This window comes from Euprymna scolopes, chromosome 16 (assembly GCF_053919585.1).
Source record: "Euprymna scolopes isolate OS-2025 chromosome 16, ASM5391958v1, whole genome shotgun sequence".
Lineage (NCBI taxonomy): Eukaryota > Metazoa > Mollusca > Cephalopoda > Sepiida > Sepiolidae > Euprymna > Euprymna scolopes.
The window spans coordinates 133,009,729-133,024,445 of NC_136497.1; the positions used below are offsets into that span (position 1 = coordinate 133,009,729).

General features: G+C 35.0%; 1 protein-coding gene across 1 annotated transcript in view; it reads left to right on the forward strand.

Moving 5' to 3' along the window:
• LOC145296094 (zinc finger SWIM domain-containing protein 5-like) overlaps positions 1–14,717 on the forward strand; it is a 171,997-nt gene that overhangs the window by 116,471 nt on the left and 40,809 nt on the right. The window contains exons 3-9 of the mRNA XM_080142234.1: positions 1,222–1,349; positions 7,328–7,471; positions 7,582–7,730; positions 10,959–11,109; positions 11,555–11,731; positions 12,680–12,859; positions 14,520–14,672. Of these exons, the coding sequence (XP_079998360.1) occupies positions 1,222–1,349; positions 7,328–7,471; positions 7,582–7,730; positions 10,959–11,109; positions 11,555–11,731; positions 12,680–12,859; positions 14,520–14,672 (1,082 nt within the window). The remainder of the gene's footprint in view (positions 1–1,221; positions 1,350–7,327; positions 7,472–7,581; positions 7,731–10,958; positions 11,110–11,554; positions 11,732–12,679; positions 12,860–14,519; positions 14,673–14,717) is intronic.

Here is a 14,717-nt window from a genome sequence, read left to right on the forward strand (position 1 = left end):
CATGCGCAAGCATGTTTTGCAGGTCAGTGCCTCCCGGCGTAGCCCGGTTGTAAAGTACGCTTAACTATATTTTAATTCTTGCAGACTTCATATATATTATATTCTATCGATTTTTATGTTATAAAGTTGCGATTTCAAAATAAAAAAAATATATATATCCATATGATTTAAGTGCAGCAGCTTGAACTGAAAACAAAACCTGTGAATATATATATATATATATATATATATATATATATTATACGTGACATTAATACTCCATGCATAAGCGTTAAGCTTTTTAGAGATAGTTTTCTAGCCTGGTAGAGGGAACCCACCTTCTTTACAGCAAAATTTATTCCAATTCGTTTAACCTGTGAATTTTAGGGGAAGATGAGATCAGCAATGGCAGTGGTTGATAGTCTCTATTATATTTTTTAGTCTGTCCATTCCACTTTTTCTTGTAAACTACTGGGACGATTGACTGAAAGTTTGAATGACCTTTTGTTATGATAAAGTGTAGTGAACTAAGTATTATGGCATCTGTTGAGTAGATGAATTAGGGATTGATAGGATTTAGTATTTAATGCAAAACTGAGCACAAATTTAACGATGTTCAACCATCAATTTGGCATAAAAGTACTCATTCTTAATCAACGGTATGTAACTTTTTCCAATGTATTAAAGTAAAAAATAAGATAAAATTAAGGTGCCCCTACTGGGGAATGCCGACGGGACTGCGCAAGCATGTTTTGCAGGTCAGTGCCTCTCCTCGGGGGCACTGATTTTTCAATCCCAGTTTCCAACCTTGGTGTTAGTTTTTGCAGTGGGAAAGAACTAAATACTCTACCCTTTGTTACAATAAGGTGCAGCGGACTAAGTATTATGGTATCAGTTTGATGCACTGTTAATGATTGGGATTAGTAGTTAATACAAAAATGAGCACAAATTTACCCATATTTCACCATCAATTTGGCATAAAACACTCCCTCAAAGTCAACTAGGTATAATTTCTTTCCCATTTTAAAAGTCGTTTTTTTTTTTTTGTTTTTTTTGTTTGTTTTTTTTTCAATTGGTTAAAAAAAGGATCCGTTGTGACGTCATACGAGCTGATAAAACTGAAAATCACGTAAAATCGAGTAGTATGACTTAAGTAAAAAAAAAAAAAAAGGTGCTTCTACTGTATAGCACCCATATGAAAAAATAAAAGGTATAACATTTTAATTTCTTGGCTTCTTGCAGGTGTAAAATCACATCGGTAAAATGTGGTTGCGGAAACAAAGATATATTTTGGTGTCAGCACGTGGTCGCTTTGTCTTTGTATCGGATTCGAAAGGCAGATGTTGTACAACTCAGAGTGCCCATCTCAGGTAAGCCGAACATTTTTTTTTTTTCCTCTCCTATTCAGCTTCAATTGTTACCAGATCAGGCTCCCTGAACATGCAGAAGATTTGGATTGTGCTTTTCTTTACAATTACACGTGCAGTTACCCTAACTGTAGGCATACAATGTCTCAAGATAACCTGGTGTTGCCTGGGTTGACATGAAATTCCATTTGGACACACCTGCTATACTAAGGCAGGGCTATATGGACAAATTTATCTTTGCTTGACCTTTGACACGAAAATATTTTTGTTTACTAGCCAAATAAAAGAGTTACTAACCAAACCCACATGATTTTTAGAATGACATTGTTCTATGACGAGCATGTACATAAAGACTTTTCTGTTTGTTTTTTTTTTAATAAGTGTAATCTATAATATATATATATATATATATATAATTATTTTTTTTTTTTTTCACTATAATAATTAAATACCTACACACTAGTGTTTCATCCTTTCGGGATTCTTCAGTGCAGGGTGTCACGATTACTACCAGTCGAACGATTCGAACCCCGCGACACGAGACATCTCTGGCTCGATTAGCGGAGGCCGTATCCATTCGGCTACCATTAACCGTGTGAAATAGCGTTGAATTTTAAACATTTTAATTTAAATGTTCATTACGTCAGACAGTGATCAAATCGTTATACGATGATCTACGTATAAGAGCTAAATTGACTGACTTTTAATTCAACTGAAAGTGCTCAACGATAAGAAACGAATTTCTTAAAGGGGCTGAAGGCAAAATGTGTGTGACCATTTCGTGTATGTCTTCAAAAGGCTTTTCTCGCACACGGTTCCGATGTTGTTACAATCGCTTACAACTGTTTATATGGGTCCTAAATAATATGTACGATTTGGGAAAGTGCGTCGCATCTAGATTTATTTATGTCGACTTTTACAAAATTATTGCGATTTTGGCTTCTCGCACGTTGATGAGGCTTTTTTGTATAAATAGCGAAACTAATTCAAAGTTAACAACGAACAACGTTCTCGGCATTGCGTCGGGAAATGTCCAGAAGCAATCAGCTTTGATCAATGTTGTACATCAGACAATTGTTATTCAATCTGGACAATTGGGAGCTGGTTCCCCTCCCCCCAACATAAAAAAAAAAAACAGTCAAACTTGGGTAAACAACTGCGTGACTTCTATTTGACCTTCTTAAATAGGTCAAATGGAAGCAGTAGAGTTAACTTTTATTGCGCACACCTGTTTTTATAGTTTAATAAATAAATTTAAACCTGAGTGTGTTGTATGTATGTCGCGGTGGCCTAATGGGTAACGTCATCCGATTTCTTTTTTTTTTTTTTTTTTTTTTTTCTCGCACATTAATTTCCAACTGAAGGGTACGGGTTCGATTCTCATACTTACCTACCAAAACATTTTTTTTATTTGACCCCCCCCCCCCCCGGAGTTTTGATTTACCTCAACACACCCGGGCATCGCCGGGTACCCCCCACTAGTATAATATAAATCTCACCTGTCTGTTTAAATGTATGTGTGTATGTATTTGTTTGTATGTCTCCCTAAAACTTTTGACAGAGGTGACGGATTTTTGTGAGATTGGTATCGTTTTGAAGCTCTACTCTTCGGACAACAAATATCGAAAAATTGACTAAAAACATCAATTCATTCACTCTCCACTGGGCACTTTTCTACAGGAAGGGGTCGCTTTTTTTGCCAATATTTTTGAAAGTCATACCCTCTTTTCGATTAATTAGCCTCAATTTAATTTAAACATTCGTCACTTCCGGTTTGGCAATAGGTGCAATAGCAAAAGCGTCACGTGTTGTCACATTTTTTTTTTCCTCTTTCGTGGCACAGGCTCGAGCCTGTCTAATACCACCTTTTTTTTTTTTTTTTTTTTTTTTTTTTTTTCAACAAGCACCTCCAAACACCCGGGCAACGCCGGGCACCCAGGATAGCTTTAAATATACAACAAATTTTATGTTGATACTTGAAGGTATAAACATTCTAATTTCTTCAGATGTTTTTTTTTTTTTTTTTTTTTTTTTTTTTAACATCTTTTGTTAAAAAAAAGAATATGTCGTTCTATTAAAATTTTATTGTTTAAATAATTTAACTTTTTTCGTTTTATTAAAAAAAGAAGTTGAAGAGATATTTTTCACTCGCAATGTAGAGCTCTATGAGGATATTGAGCAATTTTTCATTATTATATGTCAACTTTATCATGGGCAACGTCGATACCCCCACAACAATTTAAAAAAGAAAGAAAAAAGATAAAAACACGAAAATGTAATCGGCCAAAAAGTACGTAATCTCCCTACCAGGTATTTCGGCAGAAGGGATATGAAGATAAGAAGCTATTCTTCAGATATTGAACACTTTTTTTGTTGCTTGTTCTCTCGAACCCACTCTCCCTCCAAAAAATGAAACAAATTAAAGATCAAAGGCCATAATTTAACACTGTTGGATTAACAAAAACAAAAATGATTGTTGTATTCTTGGAGGGAAGCTATATATATATATATATATATATATATATATATATATATATACACTCACACACGAGTGAGTATAACAGCTTAATTGTACTTCTAAACGTTCATGTGTTTTCGTATCTATTGAATGTGTGTAACGTGTATATATTTGAGTGTCTGTTATCGTCTAGCGTTCTCGTGTTTGTACGTGTCAATATATTTCACAGCTACCGTTCAATAACAGACGTAACACTTAAAACAGAAAGAGATGGATAACAGTTCTGTGTATTTTAACATTAGGCCAATCGGAGAAACGTACCTGGTCCGTCTTTGGTCTTGTTTGACGAAAAGCTGCAAAGAAGATTCATCCCAATGAATAAACACATCTGAGGTTGTCTTTTCAGCAACTTTATTTACCGATGTTTCCCCATTGGAAAGCTTCACACTCATCCTACGTTCCTTACATTTGATAGCCATTGAACCCCTCGCTTATCTGGGTATGCTGAGCTATCACGACTGGTTGACTCGACTGTTTCCTTCAAGCTCTAACTACCAACTGACTAAAATCCTATGTATACAAACATTTCCCTTCTGTTGAGGTCACCAAGGTGTATCACTTGTAACCATCGGCTGATGTCTGTCACTTTTTTTTCTAGCATACGTTCATGTTTGTGTTAGTTATGAAAACTAACATTTCTTTTCATTTCTAGCAAATATTTTTATCCTAAAGAATACCTTTTCGCTTTGATACATTCTTTCTAACATTCTATTTTACAACCTCAATAATGATCATAATGATAATCGTCCAGCTAACTTGGTATTACTCAAACTGAATACGTTACATGGCTACCTATTCATGTAGTGCGTCTATCTTTGTCCTCTCTAACTGGAAAGGTCAACATTTTTTTTTTTTTTGGTACTTGTACAGTTTAATCAAGATATTAAATAAAAATATCGAAAAAAAGTTAAATTGTCCGTACTTGTTATGGAATGAAGTTTTCCGAAAAAAAATTTCACTTAATTTCATTAAGTAGTGTTTTTTTTTTTTTTTTTTTTTTTTTACAGTGAAAAAACAATTTTTTTATGATACCGAGCAAAAGGTTCGATTTTTTTTTTTTTTTTTTTTTTTTTTTTTTTTAAGAAAAGCTAGTAATAAAGATGGGGAAGGAGTGTCGGCGCTTTAAACCGAGTTATTTCCCTGTGGCCTGTTCAAAAAAATTCCAAGATGTCTACCTTTATATGTGCTGTCATAAAAAACGTGTTTTTCTGCTGTAAAAAAAAACAAAACAATCTATTCAATCAAATTAAGTGAAATTTTTTTTCAAAGATCTTCAGTCCAAAAGGAATACGTACAATATAAACTTTTTCAATATTTTCATGCTTTAATATCTGGATTAAACTGTACAAGTAGTTTTTTTTTTCTTTTTTTTCTTTTTTTTCTTTTCTTTTTTTTCTTTTCTTTTTTTTCTTTTCTTTTTTTTCTTTTCTTTTTTTTCTTTTCTTTTTTTTCTTTTCTTTTTTTTCTTTTCTTTTTTTTCTTTTCTTTTTTTTCTTTTCTTTTTTTTCTTTTCTTTTTTTTCTTTTCTTTTTTTTCTTTTCTTTTTTTTCTTTTTTTTTTTTTTTCTTTTTTTTCTTTTTCTTTTTCTTTTTTTTCTTTTTTCTTTTCTTTTCTTTTTTTTCTTTTTTTTTTTTTTAATCTTTCCATTTTTCCATACTGTGACGTCACCTTGCACACGGCTCAGTCATTTGCATATTTTGGCTGCTGTTACCGCCATAAGTACATCCACACTGTTACATAAACAGACCAAACATTTGGATACTCATGAAGAATTTGAACCAGATGTAACTACCTGGTGCTCGGCTTTGGTCGGAACATGCTGGCTTTTGTCGAGCTTTGCTGATTATTAAAGTGTAACAAGGCTACTTAAAAATACTGAAGAAAACATTTAAAATTAATAAAATCACCAGAAAAAAAAATCTAATTGGCATTTGCTATTGAGATGAGTTTTATTTATTAATTTATTTATTGCGGACTATTTTCCTAATCAAAGATGAGAATAATAGCAATAAATTAATAAATAAGACTCATCGCAATAATGAATTCCAATTAAATAATATATGTACCATTCGGTATGGGCCCAACGATGGCATATCTGATGATAAATATGGATTTATAAGATCAAAGAATCCAACCTTGATCGCCCTTTGGGGCCCGTGGCGCAGTTGATAGACGTTGAATCTCTACGGTTCCAGATGAGCATTGCTTGAAGATAGCGGTTTCCATCCTACCCAAAGCTGGCCAGAGGCTTACTTGGCCAAAAACGTTGAAACGTCAACAACTATGGATGGCAGTAATTGCTGAGAATGCAGTTAGATTAGGAGTTCCTATCCTGTCCCGGTTATCACCTGACGAAGGCCAGAGGAATAGTTGCCTGAAACGTCGTGAAACAACTAAAAATGAAGATAATAGTCTCCAAGAAATTCAGAAAAAAACATAAAAAAATATAACGAAAATTAATTGTTTTATTCAAGGAGTTACGTTTGGGTAAAATTCTGTGCAAGTATCCTTATTTGTTGTATATTTGACCCCCCACCCACTTTTTTTGTGATGTTAACTATACTGCAGTCTTGCCAACGTTCTATATTTTTCAGCAACCATTCATAAAACTGTATTTCAAAGATGTCTTGCATCAACGCTTTTCGTTTTTATTATTTACTTCCAACAAATGGCGTTTTCGTTAATGCAATAATAAAAACGATTTCTTCAGATATTTTAAAGAGATTTAAAATATTCTTTGCTTTCTTGCAAAAAAAAAAAAAATTTCTCTTACGAAGAAAAATAAAATTGAAGAGAAAATGTTTTATTTATGTTTGAGTGTAAAATCGAGTTAACGTTTACAGACGACTACTTAAAATTTATTTTCTTGGCGCCTAGAAATGAAATATTTCTACATTTTTGATTGAAATATCAATTTTTGTCTCGAGGGAAAAATTATTGGAGATTTCAAATTTATTGGAGAAAAACTTAATTAAATTTTCTGACTTGCTGTCGGTCAGTCAGTCTGTCTGTCTGTGTGCGGCCTGCCTGTCTGTCTGTCTGTGTGCGGCCTGCCTGTCTGTCTGTGTGCGGCCTGCCTGTCTGTGCGTGCGGCCTGTCTGTCTGTCTGTGCGTGCGGCCTGTCTGTCTGTCTGTGCGTGCGGCCGGCCTGTCTGTCTGTGCGTGCGGCCGGCCTGTCTGTCTGTGCGTGCGGCCGGCCTGTCTGTCTGTGCGTGCGGCCGGCCTGTCTGTCTGTGCGTGCGGCCGGCCTGTCTGTCTGTGCGTGCGGCCGGCCGGCCTGTCTGTCTCTGTGCGCGACCTGCCTCTCTTTTTTTTTTTTTTTTTTTTTTTTTTTTTTTTTTTTTTTTCAACTTCACCCATTGAAATATCAGAATGTTGTAAACACAGGTGGAGTATATTCAATTTTTTATCTTTTTTATTTTTTATTTATTTTATAAAAATTGTTTCTTTTTTTCTATTTTAGAAACCTTATTACAGATGAGTCGCGAACAACTGCAGAAATTCTCGCAGTATTTGATCGCCGAGCACCACACGGAGGTGTTGCCCACAGCACAGAAAATTGCAGATGAAATCTTGCAGGCCAAGTCGGAAATCAATCAATTACCAGGTGAATTTTCCTTTTCTTATAAAACCTTTCTCTTAAGTGGGTTCACATTTATTTTTATTTTTAATGTGACATTGACCCCATTTTTTTTTTTTTTTTTCTGTATGGTCCAGGTGCTCCCGATCCAACGGCAGGGGCTTCAGCAGAAGATGACCATAGCTGGCATCTGGATGAAGAGCAGGTCCAGGAACAAGTCAAGACATATCTATCTCAGGGAGGCTATTGTACCTCAGCCAATCAACTAAATTCCATGTTTTCAAAGGTAACTTTTTCTTTTCAGAATACTATGCATCAAATGAATCTTAGATTTCCCTGGGCGAGTTATAACCTTTCATTGACCCCCACCCTTCCTCCAAAAATGTAGAGAAAATCGAGAGTTCAATACAGTCAGATGTTTATAATTGTTATTGTTACAAAAGTTGGACTTTTGTAACGACAAAGGAAATATCGGGTCATCCCAGAAGTTCTGACCGAATGTTTACCTTTGTTTCTAAATTGAACGAAACTTAAATATTGTGTAATTTTTTACATTTTTATGTTTTAGATGCATTTTAACATTACATTTGTTTTTTACGGAACAAAAAAATGTAAATTTGCGTGATTAGAACCCTACTAGTACTAACATGGAAAGGCATAAGAATCATTTGAGGCATATAATGCTTGCTGAGTTCAAGAAAGGAAACTCAGCAGCCGAAACAGCTAGAAATATTCACTCAGTTTATGGAAAGAAATGTGAATGAAAAAAACTTGAAGATGGCTTGCGAAATTTAGAAGTGGAGACTTCACACTTGAAGATGATCAGCCAGACGTTGAGTTGAGTTTCTTGAAGCAGCTCTTGAAAAAAAACCTGCTTTATCAGTTGAGGAATTTGGCAATAAATCTGCGTTCAAACCATAAAACTGTCTGTTGTCATCTTCAGCAACTTGAAAATTTCCTAAACTTCGAAAATGGCTGCCTCATGAATTGTCTGAAAACAATCTCAAATCCCGAGTCGACATCTGCTTTTCTTTCCATTCTTGCCAATTTATTTCATCTTTTTTTAGACAGACTTGTGACAAAAAAATGGATCTTTTTATTGAAATGTTAACCATCGTAGACAATGGCTTGGTAAAGGGGAAAACTTGTTAATAGATGAAGGAAGTCGTAGATAACCAGGGAAAGTATATTGATGATTAAGTCTTTAATAAAAAGTAACATTTGGTTACTTTTCTTTGTTATTAAATTCGAACAGAACTTCTGGGATGACCGGATGAATAAATAAAAATCCGAGCCGCCATCTTTAAAAGTTTTTATTGCCACATGTCCATCTCATCTGGTTCGCATTTTTATTTCCTCTGACAGCATGCCGGCCACAACTGGCCTATTCTTGTCCTTGACAATTTGCTTGTTCATTTTCTTTGAAGTCGCACTTTATTTCTCCCGACCATGTGGTGCATTTTTTTTTCTCCATTTTTTTTTTTTTTTTTTTTTTTTTTTTTCTCCTTCTTGCACACGCTTCCTGATTTGCATATTCACTTTTTAGCTGCTTCTGCTTCTAATCTCTTCTCAAGCCCAACAAGCCATCCTTCGCTGCTACTGCTATTTTCCCACGTGCTCATATGCACGATTACCCTTCAGCATGCTCGACTCTTATGCGTTCCTTGGCAATATCACCGATCCCAGAGCTTGCATCATGGTTTTATTCTCTCTCCTCTCTTCCTCTTGTTTGGGCCATCTTGGCTATCACCGAAAGTGCGAGCACTGGCTTACATTACAAAAAAAATAAAACAAGAATAATTCACAAGAGAAAATACTTCTCCACTCTGATATATTTGTGTATAAATCATTTGTGCTGAAAACGCCGTCAATAATTTTCCTCACTCTTTATCTGTGCCTAAATCAAAACGTAGACTCACTGAACAAAGCTACTTTCTTAGAAGTGCATGCCTGTGGAACTCTTTTCCGTTTGCCTGTTTCCCACCTGACTATGACTTGGATGTCTTCAAGTCCAACATAAACAAATTCCTGATAAACCGTAATTATTAAGTCATTAAGTAAGACACTTTATCAAATCTCCATTACTAGCGATTACTACGATATTTTCCCATTGACTACTGTACACGCAATAACCCTTATCCCTGAGTGGTTTCCAGGCCTTGATAAGTGGTAACTCCCATGTAAAAAAAAAAAAAAAAAAAAAGTTTGTATGATAATGAACCCTCAAACATTAATGTCCACGTCTTCGTTGATTTTCCGTGTATTAACTATGACCCAGTTGAGATAATTGAGCCATCAAGGCCATCGCTTTCGTTCAAGTGAAATCTGCTCATCTCAGTTCTGCTAAAGTTCTGCCCAATCTCGGTATGTAAAATCAACAGTAGGTTCTTTGATGAGATGGGTGTGTTCAAAATCAATGTTTGATAATTGAATTTTAATTTATTCATTTTATTGCATAAGACTAATTTTATAAAATCAACACAAGAGCTTCTCTACAATGCAATGTAAGCTACAATGTATTGCAGAATATCTCTGCAGGCAGGCATATGAAGCTTCGTCCCGTGCACTGCGGTGCGTATCCAATTAAAGCAGGAGATCAATCAGTTTGATTGAAAAATGATTTCACGGATTTTGATGACAATATAAGTATTTTTTGATTTTGTTTTATTTATTTTTTAATTAAATTTTCACCCCCCAAACAAGGCGCAGTGCCACTTTGATGTAGGAGGCTATTATCGGGAACAAGATGCAGGGATATTATGAAGGGAGATGAATAGCAAGATGTTTGTTCACATTACATTTGAACTTCTGCATGTCAGTACCATTTGGAAAGCAGTCCTGGAAGGGAGTTGCAAAGTCCAGTTCTGGGAAAGAAACTTTTAGAGTAGGAGGCTTTCTTACACCTAGGGGTCTCTACTGTGTACGAGTGAGATTTAGCTGCTTGTTGGGTTTGTCGGGGTATTTATGTCAAGGTGGTACAAGTGCTTGAAGTTCTTCGGAGCATTCACCATTAAAATACTTGTAGAACAGGCAGAGGGATGCAGCATTTTATCGATGGGACTGAGGCTGAAGCTTAGCCGTCAGTTCAGGACCTAACAGGTTGGTGACTCTTTTTTTGAATCCTGTCAAAGATTGAGACAAGTAGCAGATGTACCAACCCAAATGTGGCAACAATACTCCATACTTGGGTGAATAGTGGCCTTATAGAGGTACAGGATACTTTCAGGCATAAGTAAATTTCTAGCACGGTAGAGGGAGCCCACCTTCTTCGCAGCAGCCTTTGCAATGCTTTCAATGTATCTGTTCCAGCTCATGTTCCTTGTGTGGAAGTATGGAACATTTATTAATCTTCATTCAGTATCGGGCAACATCAGATTTCCCTGCTAATGTTTGTTAATGTGTGTGTGTGTGTGTGTATATATATATATATATATATATATAATTTTTTTTTTTTTTTTTTTTTTTTTTACAACAAATCCTTCCTAGTTTTCTATTAATATTTATTTCTTTAAAGATCCGAGAGATGTTACGTGTGCGAGATTCAAATGGTGCTAGGATGTTAACCCTGATCACAGAACAATTTCTCGCAGACCCCAGACTCCTCCTCTGGAAATCACAAGGAGCAACTATGACCGACAAATGTCGGCTTTTATGGGATGAACTTGGTATGTTAGATCAGAGCTTTATATTATTTTCTAAATAATGTGAGTTAAATTTAATGTCCTTTATCCGGACCAGATTCCATAACTTTTCCTTATTGAGACCAGATTCCATAACTTTTCCTTATTGAGACCAGATTCCATAACTTTTCCTTATTGAGACCAGATTCCATAACTTTTCCTTATTGAGACCAGATTCCATAACTTTTCCTTATTGAGACCAGATTCCATAACTTTTCCTTATTGAGACCAGATTCCATAACTTTTCCTTATTGAGACCAGATTCCATAACTTTTCCTTATTGAGACCAGATTCCATAACTTTTCCTTATTGAGACCAGATTCCATAACTTTTCCTTATTGAGACCAGATTCCATAACTTTTCCTTATTGAGACCAGATTCCATAACTTTTCCTTGCTCATCTGAATTATTTTTGTCGTTGGATCCTTAGGTGTTTTGTGGATCTGTGTTGTGTTAAATCCAAATTGTACGCAGGCAGAAAAAGATCAATGGCGCCGGCTGCTTGAACAGTGGTCGTCCGTCCCGATGTGCCCATTGGAAGATGCTGACACTCGATATCAGATAGATAATCCGGCCGATGATGAAAGTTCCGATGAGGAAAATCCTGGTATGTTATATGCATTGTTAACTTTTTTTAAGAAGGAAATTTGTGAAACAATGTCGTCAGCAATTGTACGGCTTCTGTGACCTCAGAATAAATTCTTTGAGATATAACATAGGGTTACTCAAAAATTCACAAGTATATTTTGAAATATTGTATTGGTATTTTATTTTCAATTTAATCAGTCTGAAGAAGTCCTAAAATAAAGACAAAACGTTGAACATATAATTTGGTTGGTTCCTTTTTGTTTTTTCGTGTGTGTGTGTATACACGCACACACATCCACTGAAACCTGTGTCTACCAAAAAAGTGCTAAATTAGTTAACAGAGCAGGTATGTTAAATTCATTTATACAACCATTAATGGCTTCCATGTTTGTGTTTATGAAAAACATTCACTGAAACATGTCTACCAAAAAGTGCTTTTTTGGTTTTGACCTCAGCTCGTTTTTTTATTTTTTTATTTTTATTTTTTTTTTATTTTTGTAGAAAAATAATGCTCGCATGCACATGTCTTGGGTTCTGTATGAATTAAAATCTACTATTTATGTATATTTTACAACCGGGCAACTCCGGGTGGCCTGCTAGTGTGTGTATATATATATATATATATATATATATATATATATATGCGCACACACACACACACTTCAGAATAATATAATGCAATGCAAATCCAGTGATTCTCAGTCTTACAAAATATTATTGGTTGTAATATTTTATAAAGACAATCCCAGCTAAATGAAACTTGCTCAATATACCAGATAGAGCAAATAAATCATGAAAAATCATTTATTGAAATGTATTCTTTGTCTTGCATATAAGAATTCTAGATTTGAAATCATGATAGCTATATATACATATATATATATAATTTTTTTTTCTCCTGGGGATTAATGTATTTGTAGCATCATCAAATATTTTTCACAACTTTTTTTCCTTCCTGAATATCCAGGTTCATCTCGGAGACCTTCCCGCCCAAAGCCACGTACCATATTCCACCGTTCCTTGGAAGCAAGTCAGCTGAGCTGGAATGACCGGCATCTCCAGTTGATCCTCAGTGAGGATTTTGGTTATCATGAAGACCAGTGGGATTCCGAGAACTTTGATTCACAAGGACTGGCTCTTTGGCATGGTAAGTAGACGTTCTTTGAAAAAAATTTTTTTTTTTTTTTTTCGGTAGAAATTTGTACTATTCCTTTCATAAATACAAGGTCTACCATGATTAAATATAGATTCGTTAGCAAGATTTTGATCCTTTTTAAACTTTTTCCTGTGGGATGTTCTCAAAAACAGTCTACTCAGGTTTCTGAATTTAATCTAATATATAAAAGGTGATGTCTGTCTGTGTTTCTCCATACTTTCGAACTCTATTTCTTCCAAAGTTAAGTCCCAGAGTGGTACTAGGGGCTTCAAATGATTGGATTTTTTACGGACCGTTCTTTTATGGATCTCTAGTCAGTTAAAATACTTTTTAAAGGATCAAAAATGAAAAAATAGTTATACATTTTATAAATTCATCAGAATTTATTTTTAATATTTAATCAATTCATATGCGTGTCACGTTGGTACAGTGGTAACATCACCAGCTTTGAATGTTAGTTTTACTTTTGGTTTCGATTCTAACTGATGGCACTCAAATACTTTTTTTTTTTTTTTTTTTCTTACTTTTGAAATCACGACTCTATAATAATTAGTGCTGTGACAACAGAACATTCTCATCGTTGTTTTGACTCTTGAGTGTATATCCGACACAGTTAATCAACCGAGAACCACATCACTCTATACAAAAACTTAAGATATCAACACACTCGAGTCAAAACAATGAAAAGATTCTGTTGTCCTAGCATTAATAATAATATATAATATATACGAAATCTGTACAAATTAAAATGTCATATTTAAGCGTATTTTATGACCAGGCAGAGCTGACCCCCTCCCCATCCGCAAGTTCATACTATTTAAATAATTCAGATTACTGTTCTCATCCTGATTGTTATTTTTACCTATTGACCAATGTAGCTTCATACCTTCTTCAGATGTATCTGTTCGCATGGACCCATGCTATAGTGGATAAAGTATGAGGGGCATTCCAAAAGTAAAGCCTCCTATATAATTTTTCAGTTGAGCAGAGATATTTGTTCACATTACATTTAAACTTCTGCGTGTTAGCAAAATACAGATAAAGAATTCCAATCTAGCAGTTGAAGGGAAGAAACTTTAACCAACAAAATCCCACCTCTTCACTGTTGAGGTTCCTAGGCACTGGAAAGCGGTTTTTAATAGTTTCTACCCTCAGACTGTCAGACTTTGGAATCCCCCTCCCTGTTTCTTGCTTCCCTAACTGTACTGACACGCAGAAGTTCAAATGTAATGTGAACTGATGGCTTGCTACTCAACTCCCCATAATCCTAGTCTTCCCTTACATCCATGTTGCAATATGTCTTGTTTGGGGATGAAAAACAGTAAATAAAATTAAAGAAGGCTCTCCAGCATCAAGGGATTTAGAATGAAGGTCTGATATCTTGTTGCGTGCCGGTTTTAGTCTGGGGTATTCACCCATAGTTACTCCCCTTTTATTGGAACAAAAAAAATGTTTATTTAATTGGATATTCGATCTATTTTACAAATACAGAAATCACGTCTTGCTATGTCAGTTCATGCCGTTTATCTTGTGAATTGTTGCTTTCTGGTTCATTGAAAATAAAATGCGATTCGATTTAATTCTTTTCATAAAATACTTTGTCTGGATCAGAATTATTTAAAAAAAAAAATGAATCCCGTTGTGTTTACAGAGTCAATTCCAATTGCCTGTTCTCGAGTCGATGCTCTTCGTTCACATGGATATACAAAAGAAGCCTTGCGTCTCGCGGTTGTTATTGTCCGAACGATGAAGCGACAGCAGCGATTAAACCAGGACAAATATCGATTACAACAATTACCAGAAGGTGAGCAAATATTTTTTTTGTTTGTATTCGATGCCAAGAACGTTA